Below are 15,813 nucleotides of genomic sequence, written 5' to 3' on the forward strand. Positions count from 1 at the left end.
AGAATGACTTGAGATTAAAAAGCACAATTCTATATAACACATAGGTCAAAGAAGAAATCTCCAGAGAAATTTTAAAATATTATTAACTAAATGACAATGAAAATACAACTTATCAAAATTTGTGGGATGTAGCAAAAGCAGTGCTTAGAGGGAATTTTATAGGCTTGAATGCATATACTAGAAAAGAAGAAAGACCCTAAATCGATAATCTAAGCTTCCTCTTTAGGAAACCAGAAACAAAAAGCAACATAAATCCAAATAAGCAGAAGAAAACAAATAAAAATTAAAGCAAAAACCAATGAAATGAAAACAGGAATCAACAGAGAAAAATAAACAGAATGAAAAGCTGGCTCTTTGAAAAGATAAACAAAACTAATAAACCCCTAACCAGGACAACCAAGAAAAAAAGAGATAACACAAATTACTAATATTGGAAATGAAAGAGGAGACATAACTACAGATCTCATGGACATTAAAATGATAATCAAGAAATATTATGAACAACTCTATGCCCACAAATTTTTTTTTTTTTGGCTGGGAAAGATTCGCCCTGAGCTAACATCTGTTGCCAATCTCCCCCCCCCCTCTTTTTTTTTTGCTTCCTCCCCAAAGCCCCAGTACAGAATTCTTTTTTTTTTTTTTTTGAGGAAGATGGGCCCTGTGCTAACATCTGTTGCCGATTTCCTCTTTTTTTCTTTTTTCTCCCCAAAGCCCCCAGTACATAGTTGTATATCCTAGTTGTAGGTCCTTCTAGTTCTTCTATGTGGGACGCCACCTCAACATGGCTTGATGAGTGGCGAGTAGGTCCGTGCCCAGGATCCAAACTGGCAAACACCGGTCCGCCAAAGCAGAATGTGCGAACTTAACCGCCACGTCACCAGGCCTGCCCAGAATTCTACATACTAGTTGTAAGTCCTTCTAGTTCTTCTCTGGGAGCCGCCACCACAGCATGGCTACTGATAGACAAGTGGTGTGGTTCTGCACCCAGGAACCAAACCTGGGCTGCTGAAGTGGAGCACCCTGAACTTTAACCACTAGGCAATGAGGGCTGGCTCCCACAAATTTAATAACCTAGATGAAATGGACCAATTCCTTGAAAGACACAAGCTGCCAAAACTCACACATGAACAGACAACCTGAATAGGCCTATATCTATTAAAAAAACTGAATCAATAATTAATAGCCCCCCAAAACAGAAAGCACCAGGCCCAGATAGGTTCACTGGTAAATTCTACCAAAGATTTAAGGAAGAAATTATACTGCTTTCATACAATCTCTTTCAGGGGATATAAGCAGAGGGAATAATTCCTAACTCATTCTATGAGGACAGCATTACTCTAATACCAAAACAGACAAAGACATCACAAGAAAGAAAACTATAAAGAAGAAAAATAGAAACAAAAAGAAAAAAAGAAACAACAAAAAGAAAGAAAACTACAGAACAATATCTCTCATGAAATAGATGCAAAAATCCTCTACAAAATATTAGCAAATTGAATCCAACCATGTATAAAAAGAATTATATGCCACAATCAAGTGGGATTTATCTCAGGAATGCAAGGCTGGGTCAACGTTCAAAAATCAATTAATGTAATCCATCACATCAACAAGGTAAAGAAGAAAAATCACACAACATATCAATAGATGCAGAAAAAGCGTCTGAGAAAGTCAAACACTCATTCACAATAAAAACTTAGTAAACTAGGAATAGAAGAACTTCCTCAACTTGATAAGGAATACGTAAAAAAAACTTATAGAGAAACTAGAAAGTTTCCCACAAATATCAGGAACAAGGCAAGAACATCTCCTTTCTCTCATAACTTCTTTTCAGCACCACGCTGGAAGTCCTAGCTTATGTAATAAGACAAGAAAAGGAAATAAAATATACACTGATTGACAAGGAAGAAATTAAACAGTCTTTTTTCCTAGATGACATGATCGTCTATGTAGAAAATCCAAAATTATTGACCAAAAAAACTCCTGGAACTAATAAGCAATTACAGCAAGGCTGAAGAATACAAGGTTTGTATACAAAAGAAAACTGCTTTCCTATATACCAGCAAGGAACAAGTGGAAGTTTGAAATTAAAAATACAATAATAATACCATTTACAATAGTATCATCAAAAATTAAACACAGGTTTAAATCTAACAGAATGTTTAATGTCTATATGAAGTAAACAACAAAACGATGAACAAAATCAAAGAAAACTAAATAAATGGAGAGATATTCCAACTTCATAGATAGGAAGATTTAATATCATCAAGATGTCAGTTCTTCCCAACTTGATCTACCAATGCAATACAATCTCAATCAAAATTCTAGCAAATTATTTTATGCATACTGACAAACTGATTCTAAAGTATATAAGAAAAGGCAAAAGACCCAGAAAAGCCAACACAATACTGAAAGACAAGAATAAAGTTGGAGTACTGATATTACTCAATTTCAGACTTAGCATAAAGCTACAGTAATTAAGACTGTGTAGTACTGGCAAATGAATAGACAAATAGATCAATGGGAACAGAGAGAGAGCCCACAAATAGACCCACATAAATACAATCAACTGATCTTTAACAAAGGTGCAAAAGCAATACAAGGGAGCAAAGATATGCTTTTCAACATATGGTGCTAGAACTGAACATCCACATGCAAAAAAAAAGAATCTAGACACAGAACTTACACGCTTCACAAAAGTTAACTCAAAATGGATCATGGACCTAAACGTAAAACAGAAAACTACAAAACTCCTAGAAGATAATGTAGGAGAAAATAGGATAATCTTGGGTGTGGCAATGACTTTTTAGATACAACACCAAAGACACAATCCATGAAAGAAAGAATTGGTAAGGTGGACATCATTAAAATTAAAAACTGCTTTGTGAAAGACACTGTCAAGAAAACTAGAAGATAAACCACAGACTGGATGAAATATTTGCAAAAGACAAATCTGATTTTAAAAAAACCTGTTATCCAAAATATATAAAGAACTCTTAAAAGTCAACTATAAGAAAATAATCTGATTTTAACAGGGGCCAAAAACCTTAACAGACACCTCACCAAAAAGATATACAGACAGCAAATAAGTATAAGAAAAGATACTCCACAACGTTTGTCAGCAGGGAAACGCAAATTTAAACAACAATGAGATACTCCTACATACCTATTAGGATGGCCAATATCCAGAACACTGATAACACCAAATGCTGGTAAGGATGTATAGAAGAAGGAACTCTCATTCATTGCTGGCGGGAATGCAAAATGATTCAGCCACTTCGGAAACAGTTTCGCAGCAGCTTATAAAACTAAAGATACTCTTACCGTATGATCCAGCAATCACACTCCTTGGTATTTACCCAGAGGAACAGAAAAATTATGTCCACACAAAACCTGCACATGGATGTTTATAGCAACTTTATTCATAATTGTCCTAACTTGGAAGCAACCAAGATGTCCGTCAGTAGGTGAACGAATAAATAAACTGTGGTACATTCAGACAATGGAATATTATTCAGTCCTAGAAAGAAATCAGCCATCAAGCCTTGAAAAGACATGGAGGAATCTTAAATGCATATTACCACATGAAAGAAGCCAGTCTGACTAGGCTACATACTGTATGATTCCAACTATATATGACATTCTGGAAAAGGCAAAACTATAAGAGACAATAAAAAGATTAGTGGTTGTCAGGGTTTAGGAGGAAGGAGGAATGAATAGGCAGAACACTAAGAATTTTTAGGGTACTAAAACTACTCTATAGGATACTACAATGGTGGATACATGTCAATACACATGTGTTAAAACTCAGAATAGAATGTACAAAATCAAGAGTAAAATCCAACGTCAACTATGGACTTTGGGCAATAACGATGTGTCAAGGCAGATTCATAGATTTTTAACAAATGTACCACCACCCTGGTGTGGGATGCTAATAGTGCAGGAAGGTCTATGTGTGTTGAGGACAGGGAGTATACAGGAAATCCCTGTAATTTCCACTGAATTTTGTTGTGAATCTAAAACCGGTCTAAAAAATAAAGTTTATTAACTTTTTTAAAAAGTGCCTATATTAGAAAAAAGAAAGGTCTCAAATTTCATCATCTTATACCTTAAGAAATCAGAAAAAGAAGAGTAAAAGAAACCCAAAGTAAGCAGTAGAAAGGAAAATATAAAATCAGAGCAGAAATCACTAAAACGCAAAACATCTTCGCAAATCTTCCACTACTTTGTATGTGGGATGCCGCCACAGCATGGCTGATGAGTGATTGTAGGCCTGCACCCAGGATCCAAACACACAAACCCGGGCTGCCAAAGCTGAGTGTGCGGAACTTTAACCACTCGGCCACGGGGCCAGCCCCTAGAAATACATTTTTATACGTCAATCTGGTATCCTGCAACTTTGCTGAAAATTTCTTATTGTTTCTAGTAGCTTATTGATTCTATGGGATTTTCTTCATACACAGTCATGTCAACTATGAATAAGACAGTCTTATTTTATCCTTTCCAATCTGAATGCCTTTTATTTCTTACTATACCTGCTAGAACCGCCAGTGCAATGTTGTTAGCTCAGGGCTAATCTTCCTCACCAAAAAAAAACCAAATAAAATATACAAAAGACTGTAAGAGCATCAAAAAAATCAAATATTTAGGGATAAAGCTGAAAAAAAATGTATAAAACCTGCACACTCATTGCTGAGATAAATTAAAGACTTAAATGATGCGATATACTGTGTTCATGGATCAGAAAACTCAATATTGTTAAGATATCAATTCTTCCCCAAAATGATCCGCAGATTAAATGCAGTTCCAATAAAAAATACTAGCAGTCTAGGGGCCAGCCCGGTGGCATAGTGGTTAGGTTCGCATGCTCCACTTCGGTGGCCCGGGGTTCGCAGGTTCAGATCCCAGGCGAGGACTGAAACACTGCTTGTCAAGCCACGCTGTGGTGGCACCCCACATGGAGTGGAAGAAGATGGGCATGGATGTTAGCCCAGGGCCAATCTTCCTCAGCAAAAAGAGGAGGCTTGGCAACAGATGTTGGCTCAGGGCTAATCTTCCTCACATACAAAAAAAATTCCAGCAGTCTACTTCTACAACTTGACAATCTAATTCTAAAATCATATAAAAATGTAAGAATCTATAATAGCCAAAATGACTTTGAAGAACAAAGTTGAAGGATGGACCCTACCTGACCTAAAAGGTTCTTATAAAGCTAGAGTAATCAAGACAGTATGGTACTAAAGTAAAGGCAGACAAAGAGATCAATGAAAAAGAATAGAGTCCATAAATAAACCCATCTATACATATATATATATGTGAAAAACAGGTCAACTGTTTTTCAACAAACAGGAGTAAAGGCAATGCGGTAGAGAAAGGACAGTCTGTTCCACAAATAGCTCTGGAAAAACTTGTTATCTATAATCAAGAAAGTGGACTTTGATGTATAACTTACATCATATGCAAAAATTACCTCAAAATGGATGTGTATTGACATGTATCCACCATTGTAGTATCCTACAGAGTAGTTTTAGTACCCTAAAAATTCTTAGTGTTCTGCCTATTCATTCCTCCTTCCTCCTATGTGTCTTTCCTAGAAAACATAGCTTGTTTCTATCTAGTGTGTCTGTAGTGTTTTCTCATTGTGGTTTTAATTTGCATTTCTTTAATCACTAAATTGTGTTGAACATTATGTTTTCTTCCAGAAGTTTTATATTTTTATGTTTTACATTTAGGTCTATGATCCATTATAAATGACTGATCATACCAAGTGTTGCAGAGAACGAAGAGGAACAGGAACTCTCACAGGCTGCTAGTAGTATTGTTAAATGGTACAATCACTTTGGAAAATAGTTTGACAGTGTCTTAAAAAATTAAGGATACACCTACCATGTGACCCAGCTACTCCACTAATTGGTATTTATGCAAGAGAAAATAAAGCATATGTCCATACAAAGATTTGTACAATAATGCTAGCAGCTTTATTTGCAATAACCCCAAACTGGAAACAACCTAAATGTTCGTCAATTATTGAATGGATAAACAAATTATGGTATGTCCATACAACAGAATAGAGATCAGCAATAAAAAGGAATGAATTATTAATACACACAACATGGATGAATCTCAAAATAATTATGCTATGTGAAAGAAGTCAGATAAAGTGTACATACTGTATGTTTCCACCTTTAACATTCTAGAAAATTCAAACTAATTTACAGTGACAGAAAGCAGAACAGTAGCTGCCTGGGCAAGGGTAAGGGTGGGGAGAGAAGGAGAAGGGGATTACACTGAGTCACAAGGAAACTTTTGCTAGTGATTGTGGTGATCGTTTCACAAATTTTCCACTTTAAATATGTGCAATTTATTCTACGTCAATTGTACCTCAAGAAAGCTTAACAGAAGGTCCAACGTATTGAACACAATAATCTTTTGAATATCTTTATTGTCATAAGATTATTATGTGTGTATTTCCTTAAAAACTAAGTTTACTACAAAAAAATTTTTTTAAGAGTTAGCATTCAAACATGTTCTGTTGCTGAACAATACAGAGGAAGAACAAAGGGAAGAGACTGTCATCTAGTAAAAACAGACGATAAACCTACACCTAGATTTCATTATAAAGTTCTAACAGTTTATCTTTAAGGAAACATACTAGAAATTTAAAAATTAAACATTAAAACATTCAGTTAACCTATTTTACAGAAAAAAAATTTTGTTCTACAATCAAAAAGTGTTAAAAAAAAGAGTATAAAATTTAACAGCTAATTGAAAGGATACATTTAGAATTAGATCCTCATTTACCCTCTCCTAAAAATACTACAAGGACAAAAGACAGAAAAAAATCTAATCAATTATCTTTGGTACACAGAAAATCCTTTAAAAAAGAAAAACTGTACTTTATAAGTTATATCACTCCAAAATTTAAAAGACTAAAGATTGTGAGTTATTTACAATGAAGGTCAGAAACAACTACTAAGTCTTCTAATAATGATAAAAAGTAATGTGTTAAACAAAATATGACTTCTAATAAGGTATCAGGCTCAATTTTGTCACAAATTTAAAAATAGAATTTAACTGTGGCTTACACACATCCAGCAATTTTTTCATAAAAATAACACTGATGTCAAACAAATCTGCATAAGGCGAAGAGCTAAGACTTTTCCCCTTATCTTTCCTTGGCAATATCCCCTTCTATGAGTACTATGGAAAGAAGGAAACAGATTTGAAGCCCTCAGGAAGACTAAACTGAGGAAATCAGGGGAAGCAACCACACAGCCCTACAAACAACAGGGTGAGTCTCCTTTTCTGCTGTCTCAGCTTCTTCTATCATATCAAAGGATTCCCTGCATCAAGTCTCTGCAGGTATCTAATCCCATCTGTTCCATCTAATCCTCTTTTACCTAAAAACCTACATCTCCCAATGATAGATAGAAACAAGCTATGTTTTCTAGGAAAGACACATATTTATGGTCATTCTGGTAACAATCTTGATGATTAATATAAAATCCTACTTTGTTCCCAGCAACTTTTATATATCTATGTATCACCAGTGGTCCACTTCCATGGTTATCAAGGATTTATGTGAAAGTATTATATGTACTCATAAATTATAGTTGCGGTATTTAAAAATTACAGTGATACCACATTAACGTGACATGGTATCAAGGTATTTACTTGTTGCTAGTTTCTAGTTTTAAAAATGTTTATAGTCAAAAAGGGTTAAAAGTTAGTCACAGAAATAGTGCAATCAAAAATTTAAGACCAGCAGAGTGAACTTTAAGTTAAAAAAAAAATAAATAAAATGAGTTTTGTATTAAGGTATAAGAAATAGTGAAGCAAGGTTCAAAAATGTGCAATTAAAACTGGATATGTAATACAGCTATTTAACAGTTACAGCAGTGAATTAAAGTTCCCTGCAACTTTCTATTTAAATGTGCTCTACTAACATTAACCATGGGGTCTAAAAGGAGCCCAGAAGCTCAGAGTAAAACTCAGCCTTGCATTCCCTGACCTATCCCAATGCTTCCATCAACAGAAGGTAAAAAAAAGAGGGTGGTGAACCAACAGTAAAATGACACTGTCCTCCTGAAAGGAATCTGTGACTCAAGTCTTCTACCATCCACACACAGGGGATCAAGAAGGAGCCCATACTGCCTATCACTTTCAAACACTCAAAGCCTCACCAGATTATTTGCCTTAAATCTAGCAGGATTAATTGGATTATGACTTTACCCCTGTTCAAATCAGTCACCAAAAGAAACCCCAGACTCCAGGTCAGTCTTCACCTGCCTCTTTCTCACTCAGCTATGAACATCTCCTATTTTGTCCACACCTCCTACTCCTCCTCAACAGCAGAAACCCTTCCACTGCACTCTCTGGAACACTATCATCAGGAAAAGCTGCTACAGAACTCAAATTTTTCTCTGAACATTCCGCTCAGACTCTTGCTCTAAGAAAATCCTAGATCACTCCTGAACATCCTGTTTACTCTGTAGCTATCTCAAGTAAATGATGGCTTCTTTACGCCCACAGCTCTGGTTTCAGTGGGTAGAGAGATGGAGTAGGTTTTCTTGCTCCTCAATGCTAATTCTAAACTACCCTCTCTCTAAAGCCCTCCAGGTATAAAATCTCCTGTCACCAGACCTTTCACTCACTAGGTCTCATTGTTACAGTGATTATCAATCCCTTAGGGCAGGATCTGGCAAAGTACAAGCCCTCCAGCCATCTGCCTGTTTTTGAACAGCTCTAGAGCTAAGAATGATTTTAATATTTTTAAATGGCTTAAAAAAATTCAAAAGAAGAATTTTTCATCACACGTGAAAATTATGTAAAATTCAAATTTCAGTCTCCATAATAAAGTTTTATGGGAATACTGCAGCATCCATTTGTTTACAAACTGTCTGTGGATATTTCTGTGCTACAACGGCACAGTTGAGTACTAGACAGAGGCAGTATGGCCCACAAACCCCAAAATATTTACTTTCTCGCCCGACAGAAAAACTTTGCCAATCACTGCCTCAGCACCTACATTAATGTCACTCTCCAACACTACTCCCATCTTACTTCTCAGAGATTTCAATCTACAACTAGATGATTTTTTTATAACCTCCAATCTCAGTTCCTATATAGCCTCTCCTCCAACGATCTTATCTTCGGCCCCTCCACTCCTGCTCACATCCTAGACTCTAATATTACTAAGTATTTGTAACACTTCAATAATCTCTACTTCATGCATCCTACTTTCTGACTACCCCTCATATTTCCAATTCACTCTCTACTACTCCAACAATCCTTTAATTCTGCCAGCAACTACAATTCATTACCATTAATTATTAGTGTCCTTCATCCTCTATTGTCTTCACTTCCCTATCTATGGAGTTTAAATATGATTCATCTTTATAATGCCCCTTGCTCTCAACTCCTCTACTGTACTCATATGGCAAAATAATAACCTGATTAAATCCCGCTCTGCGACCACACCCATATAGATGGACAAGACTGGAGAAAAATAAAAAGCTGGGCGAACTGGTCACACTTTAAATTCTTGACCAAGAACTTCAAGGGGAACACCATGTGGCTACTCAGCAATCATACAGCGTTTCCCTAGTAAATTTTCTTTCCCATTATTATAGTTAACTCTTTCATTCCTTTTTTTCTTTGCTCAAATCTCTTAACACGCCTCTCTCATCTGATAACTCTGTTCTCACTTCACTGAGAAAATCGGAAGTTATCAGAAGAGATTTCCCACAAATTTCCCACCACCACATCTATCTATGCCCAGTGCATATTCCCTCATCTTTTGCCTTCCCTTTTGTTACTAAAGCCAACTTTTGTACTTGGCAGTAGACACATCCCTTCTCATATTCTTAAGGACATCAATCCAACGATTTTCCTCTGCCTTTTCTTTTTCGGTGAGGAAGACTGGCCCTGAGCTAATATCTGTTGCCAATCTTCCTCAATTTTTTGTATGTGGTATGCTGCCACAGCATGGCTTGATGAGCAGTGTGTAGGTCCACACCTGGGATCTGGGATGTGAACCAGCGAACCCCAGGACACGTAAGGGGAGTGCACGAACTTAACCACTATGCCACTGGGCCGGCCCTCCTCTGTCTTGTCTATCATTACTTCCCCCTCTCTATTGGATCATTCCTACTAGCACACAAGCATGTTATTACCTCTCTCATTTAAAAAATACCCTTTCTTATCTCCACTTCCCTGACCAATTATCACCCATTTCTCTGCTCCTTTTTATAGCAAAGCTCCTTAAAGCAATTATTTATACTCACTGCCTGACTTTTCTCCTATTTTCTCTCAAACCCATTCTTATCAACCATTTGCGTCCACCAGTACGTTAAAATTGCTCATCAAGGTCACTAATGATCACCATATGACTAAACACAAATATGGCTGGTCCTCATATTATTATATGACACAGTTAACTTACTTCCTCCTCTTTTCTTTAACTTGGCTTCCAGCATATCACATCCTCTTGGTTTTCTTCCAAACTCTAGCCTCTTCTCAGAGTCTTCTTTGCTGGTTGCACCTCTTCTCCCAGATCTTTCAACACTGGAGGCCCTAGGGCCTCCTAAGGCCTCTTCTCTCTACCTGCACTCATTCCTCTACTGGTGATTTCACCCAATCTCATGCCTTGAAATAGCTCTTTATGCATACAAACTCCCAAATTTATATCTGAAGTCTGGACCTCTTTCTGAAATGCCAGATTATGTATCCACCTGGCTAAGCAACCTTTCTACTTGGATGTGTAATAAATATATCAACCCTAACACAGGCAGAACAGCCCCCAAAGACATCCACATCCTAATCCCTGAAAACTGTGATATGCTATGTTACATGGCAAAAGGGACTTTGATAATATAATTAAGGTTACAGACTCTAAAACCGGGAAATTCTCCTAGATCTTCCAGGTAGGCCCACTCTAACCACATGAATCCTCAAAAGAAGAGAACTTTCTCTGGCCAGAAGCAGAAGATATGCAGCAGAGAAGTCAGAGAGATTCTAAGTGTAGGAAGGATTCAAAATGCCATTGCTGGCGCCGAGATGGAGGGACACGTGCAAGGACTGAAGAAAGCCTCTAGAAGCCAACAGCGGACTGAGCTGACAGCCAGCAAGGAAATGGGCACCTCAGTTCTACAACCCCAAATCGAATCACCTGAATAAGCTTAGAAGCAGATTCTCCCAGATGAGAACCCAAGCCATCCAACACCTTGATTTCAGCTTTGAGAGATCCAGGGCAGAGGAACCAACTGAGCCCACCCAGGCTTTTGGCCTAGAGAATGGTGAGATAATAGGTTTATATTGTTTTAAACTGCTAAATTTGTGGTAATTTGTTCTGGCAGCAAAAGAACACTAATACCATATCCAAAACTGAATTCCTCATCTTCTCCTCAACCTACCACACCCACAGTCTTTCCCACCTTTGTTGATAGCAATTCCATTCCTTCTAGTTATCTCGGCCTACACCCTTGGAACCATCTTTGGATCCTCTCTTTTCTCTTACACCTCTCATCTTATCTATAAGAAAGTTACGTGGGTTCTACTTTTAAATGTATTCAGAATCTGATCACTTCTCACCACCTCCACTGTTACCACCATCTCTCTCTAAATTATTGCAATAACCTCCTAATGACCTGCCTGCTTTCATCCCTGACTCTCTACAGTCTATCCACAATGAAGCAGCCAGAGGTCCTTATAACACCTAAGTCACACCATGTTACATTTCAGTTCAGAACATTCCAGTGGCTCACTTTTCACTCAAACTAAAAACCAAAGTCCTTTCACTGGCTTATACAGCCCTACATGATTGGCTCCTTGCCCTAGCCTCCTTCCTACTGTACTCCCCATCTTGCTTACTCTGTCCCAACCACCTTTCCCTGTCTCCATCTGTTTTCATATTAACCATATGATAATAATCTTAATATTTAACATTTACTAAGTAATGCTTACTATGAATCAGACATTGTTCTCATTGCTTTACATGCAATTATCTCATTCAATTGCAATAATTATTTCCCCCTACTTTACAGATGATAAAATTGAGTTACAAAGAGGTTAATTAACCTGTCTAAAAGCTCAGTCAGTAAGTGTGAAGCCAGAATTCAAAGTCATAGGGTGGGGGGCCGGCCCCATGGCTTAGCGGTTAAGTGCACGTGCTCCACTTCTGGCAGCCCAGGTTCGGATCCCGGGCACGCACTGACGCACTGCTTGTCAGGCCATGCTGAGGCAGCATCCCACATACAGCAACTAGAAGGATGTGCAGCTATGACATACAACTATGTACTGGGGCTTTGGGGAGAAAAAGGGGAAAAAAAGGAGGAGGATTGGCAATAGATGTTAGCTCAGGGCTGGTCTTCCTCAGCAAAAAGAGGAGGATTGGCATGGATGTTAGCTCAGGGCTGATCTTCCTCACACACAAAAAGTATATATATAAATCATCATTTAAAAAAAAAAAAATCATAGGGTGGACAAATCCCACTCTACAGCCCAAATTCTTAATCTCAATGATGCCTCCCCACTTTTTATCCTTACTCAACATTCTTCAGCAACAAGTGTAGAATAAACAGAAGGTAGGATAAAGAACTAAGAAATGGGAATCCTAAAGTGCTTGTTGTAGGGTTAGAGAGGTGGGAAAAGTTAGAGGGAACCAGCACACTGGGAAGGAAAATATTTCTTAAAGGTAAAAGTCAGCACATAATTAGTTATTATATAAAACAAAATATGGCGCTTAAAACTTACTTTTTCTGTAGTAACAGTCAAGGAAGGAACCAATGCAGGTGATGGTTCTGGTTGCTTCTTGTGTTTTTGTTTATGTTTGTCTTTTTCTTTATATTTCTAAAAATGAATAGAAGTAAAAATCCAATTTAAATCATAACCCATATAAATACAATAAAGATGAGATTCTTTTATAATTGCTTAGTAATTCAAAACGATAATGAACACTTGCCAAAAAAAGCTTAAAAATCACTTCTTCTAATCATAATCATATTATGTTATATATAAACAATACTAGTAATATATTATAGTATTACTACTTATATTACTCTATTTTAAAACATATAGTAATACTAATGAAGTTATTTTAAAGTGACTTTAGGGCCGGCCTGGTGGCTTAGCGGGTAAGTGCGTGCTCTCCGCTACTGGTGGCCCAGGTTTGGATCCTGGGCAGGCACCGAGGTACCACTTCTCCGGCCATGCTGAGGCCCACATACAGCAACTAGAAGGATGTGCAACTATGACATACAACTATCTACTGGGGCTTTGGGGAAGAAAAAAAGGAGGAGGACTGGCAATGGATGTTAGCTCAGAGCCGGTCTTCCTCAGCAAAAAGAGGAGGATTAGCACGGATGTTAGCTCAGGGCTGATCTCTCTCACAAAAATAATAATAATAATAAAGTGACTTTACCTCCCTTATCCTTGACCAACCTAAAATAACATGAATAACTGAAGTCTATAATTATTTGCTACATTTATATCTGGCAAACTACATATTTTTTTCTTGCTAAAAACACCAAATACTTTTTTGTACATTTTATAAACAGGACTTTAAAATTTACACAGCACTTTGACATGCACTATCACATCAGAACACTATCAGATTCTCCATCACCATGCATTAAATTCTATGGCCCACAAACTAGAAACCAGGGCATAGAAACTCAGGCAAGGAATTCTTTCCTAGGTTTATTCAGAAAACTACTGAATTAGTTATCTCTAACAAAAATAATTCAAAGTCATGGTGTTCTGCTTTGCTTTGAAGTACTAAAACCGATGAAATGGATATACGAAGGAATTCAATTAATAAACAAGAAATTAATTACATATTAGGAGCCTAACTTCATTTAATGTCAAAAAATGTTAACCAAATTTTTCTCAATTGTTTGACTCAGTAGGCAAGATCAGTATTAGGTGTGAAGTTTACTACCATTTAAAGAGTTAATTCAACCTATTTATTTCTCACAGTAGCTAAATTTAACCATTCAGAGCACTTACTCTGCTCAAGGCATGAACAATTAATATCACTGGCCCTGCCCTAAAAGAGATTACAGATCAGCAAAACAAAAGGCATAAAAATTAAGGATAGATGTTTCACTATAATACCCAAGTACTGCCACTTTTTGCTTTTAATTTCTGATCTAAGTACATAAGACACTTCCTGACTGCAATGTTAATATTTTAGCAAAAGAAAACGTAAAATAACACAACAATAATTTTTATTCAGACTTTTTAGGAATCTTTCTTACTATAAAGTTATTTTAACTGTGGCAGATAATAATAGTGACCACCAAGGAATCATGCCTCCATTTCTTTACAATAGGTTGTCACTGCTCCTTTCATCACAAAACGTCCTCTTCTCCACTCCCACAAACCTGGGTTAGCCTTATGACTTGCTTTCACCAAGAGGATGTGGCAGAGGTGACGTTGTGGAAGTTCAGGAGCCTAGAGCTTTAAGAAGTTTTGCATGGCTTCCACCTTGGCCCCCTTGGAACCCAGTCACCATGTAAAGAGTCAGTTTACACTCCCCTGATAGAGAAGCCAAGTGGAAAATGAGGCCCTATGGAGAAGAACTGAGGTACCCTAGCCTACAGCTAGCAGCAGCTAGCCCCAGATACGTGAATAAGACTATCTTGGACCACCCAGACAGCCACCAGCTGAATACAGCCTCATGAATAAACCAGCTGATACCACGAGGAAGAAAGATGAATTGTTCCTGCTGAGCCCTGTCTGTTATAAGGCACTAAAAGTTGTGGGGTGGTTTATCGAGCAATAGTAGATAACTGAAACCAAGACTAGAATTCACAATTGGGTCATGGGAGTTAAAGAAAGTACAAATTAAAAGTAACCCACATTATATATATATTTTTGCATACACCAAAATGGCAAATACAATCATACAATCTAATTTACAAATATGAGGTTCAAATGATCCTGGTCTATAAGTTCCTTATCAGTACTTTTCTCCCATGAAGATAATAAAGGAGCTTTTTATTCTTCTTTATGTTCTACTTCCCATACTGAGCTTTATTCTTCAAGGGTACAAGAGCTAAGATAATTCAATAGTGAATGACCCCGAATAACAACAAGGTAAACAAACAAACTCTAAAAACTTGGAAAGCACATGAGAGTAAAAGGTAAAGTATGCACATGTGCATGTGTGAAAATGTGAATATATATAAGTCATTATGGAATAATACAGAATTCTGGTCCTATGCGATACATCAAGAAATGTATCCTAGGGCCAGCCGGGTGGCGCAAGCAGTTAAGTGCGCACGCTCCACTGCGGGAGCCCAGGGTTCACCGGTTCGGATCCCGGGCGCACACCGACGCACCGCTTGGCAAGCCGTGCTGTGGCGGTGCCCCATATAAAGTGGAGGAAGACGGGCATGGATGTTAGCCCAGGGCCAGTCTTCCTCAGCAAAAAAAAAAAAAAAAAAAAAAGAGGAGCATTGGCAGATGTTAGCTCAGGGCCGATCTTCCTCACAAAAAAAAGAAAGAAAGAAAGAAAGAAATGTATCCTGAGATGAGCACTGCAAATGTTCAGCAGAACAGATGTGAACAGATTATATTCATATTATTAGCCTGTAAAATATGAAATCTAAAGACTTTCACTAAAGAGATCAGCTGATTTTAACAGATCAATAGAACAAAACAAAATTCTAGGAAAAGACTCAATTACACATAAAAATATTTAGCATATGATAAGGAAAGGATTCCAAATCAGCAGAGAAAGACTGAAATCATTTAATAATGGTACCAGAAAAATTGGTAAATAATTTGGGGAAATGTATCTTATACAAAATA

At 37.2% G+C, this 15,813-nt stretch overlaps 1 protein-coding gene across 14 annotated transcripts in view; it reads right to left on the reverse strand.

Moving 5' to 3' along the window:
- Nucleotides 1-15,813, reverse strand: part of MLLT10 (MLLT10 histone lysine methyltransferase DOT1L cofactor) — a 271,785-nt gene that overhangs the window by 95,067 nt on the left and 160,905 nt on the right. For all 14 annotated transcript variants that reach the window (XR_015549345.1, XM_087420756.1, XM_087420757.1 and 11 more), the window contains one exon: nucleotides 12,751-12,846. Coding sequence is in view for 13 of the 14 variants with exons in the window: in XM_087420756.1 (XP_087276882.1) it covers nucleotides 12,751-12,846 (96 nt within the window). In the remaining variant the exon portion in view is untranslated. The remainder of the gene's footprint in view (nucleotides 1-12,750; nucleotides 12,847-15,813) is intronic.

This window comes from Ceratotherium simum, chromosome 32 (genome assembly GCF_057802395.1).
Source record: "Ceratotherium simum simum isolate JZ-2026a chromosome 32, ASM5780239v1, whole genome shotgun sequence".
Taxonomy (NCBI): domain Eukaryota; kingdom Metazoa; phylum Chordata; class Mammalia; order Perissodactyla; family Rhinocerotidae; genus Ceratotherium; species Ceratotherium simum.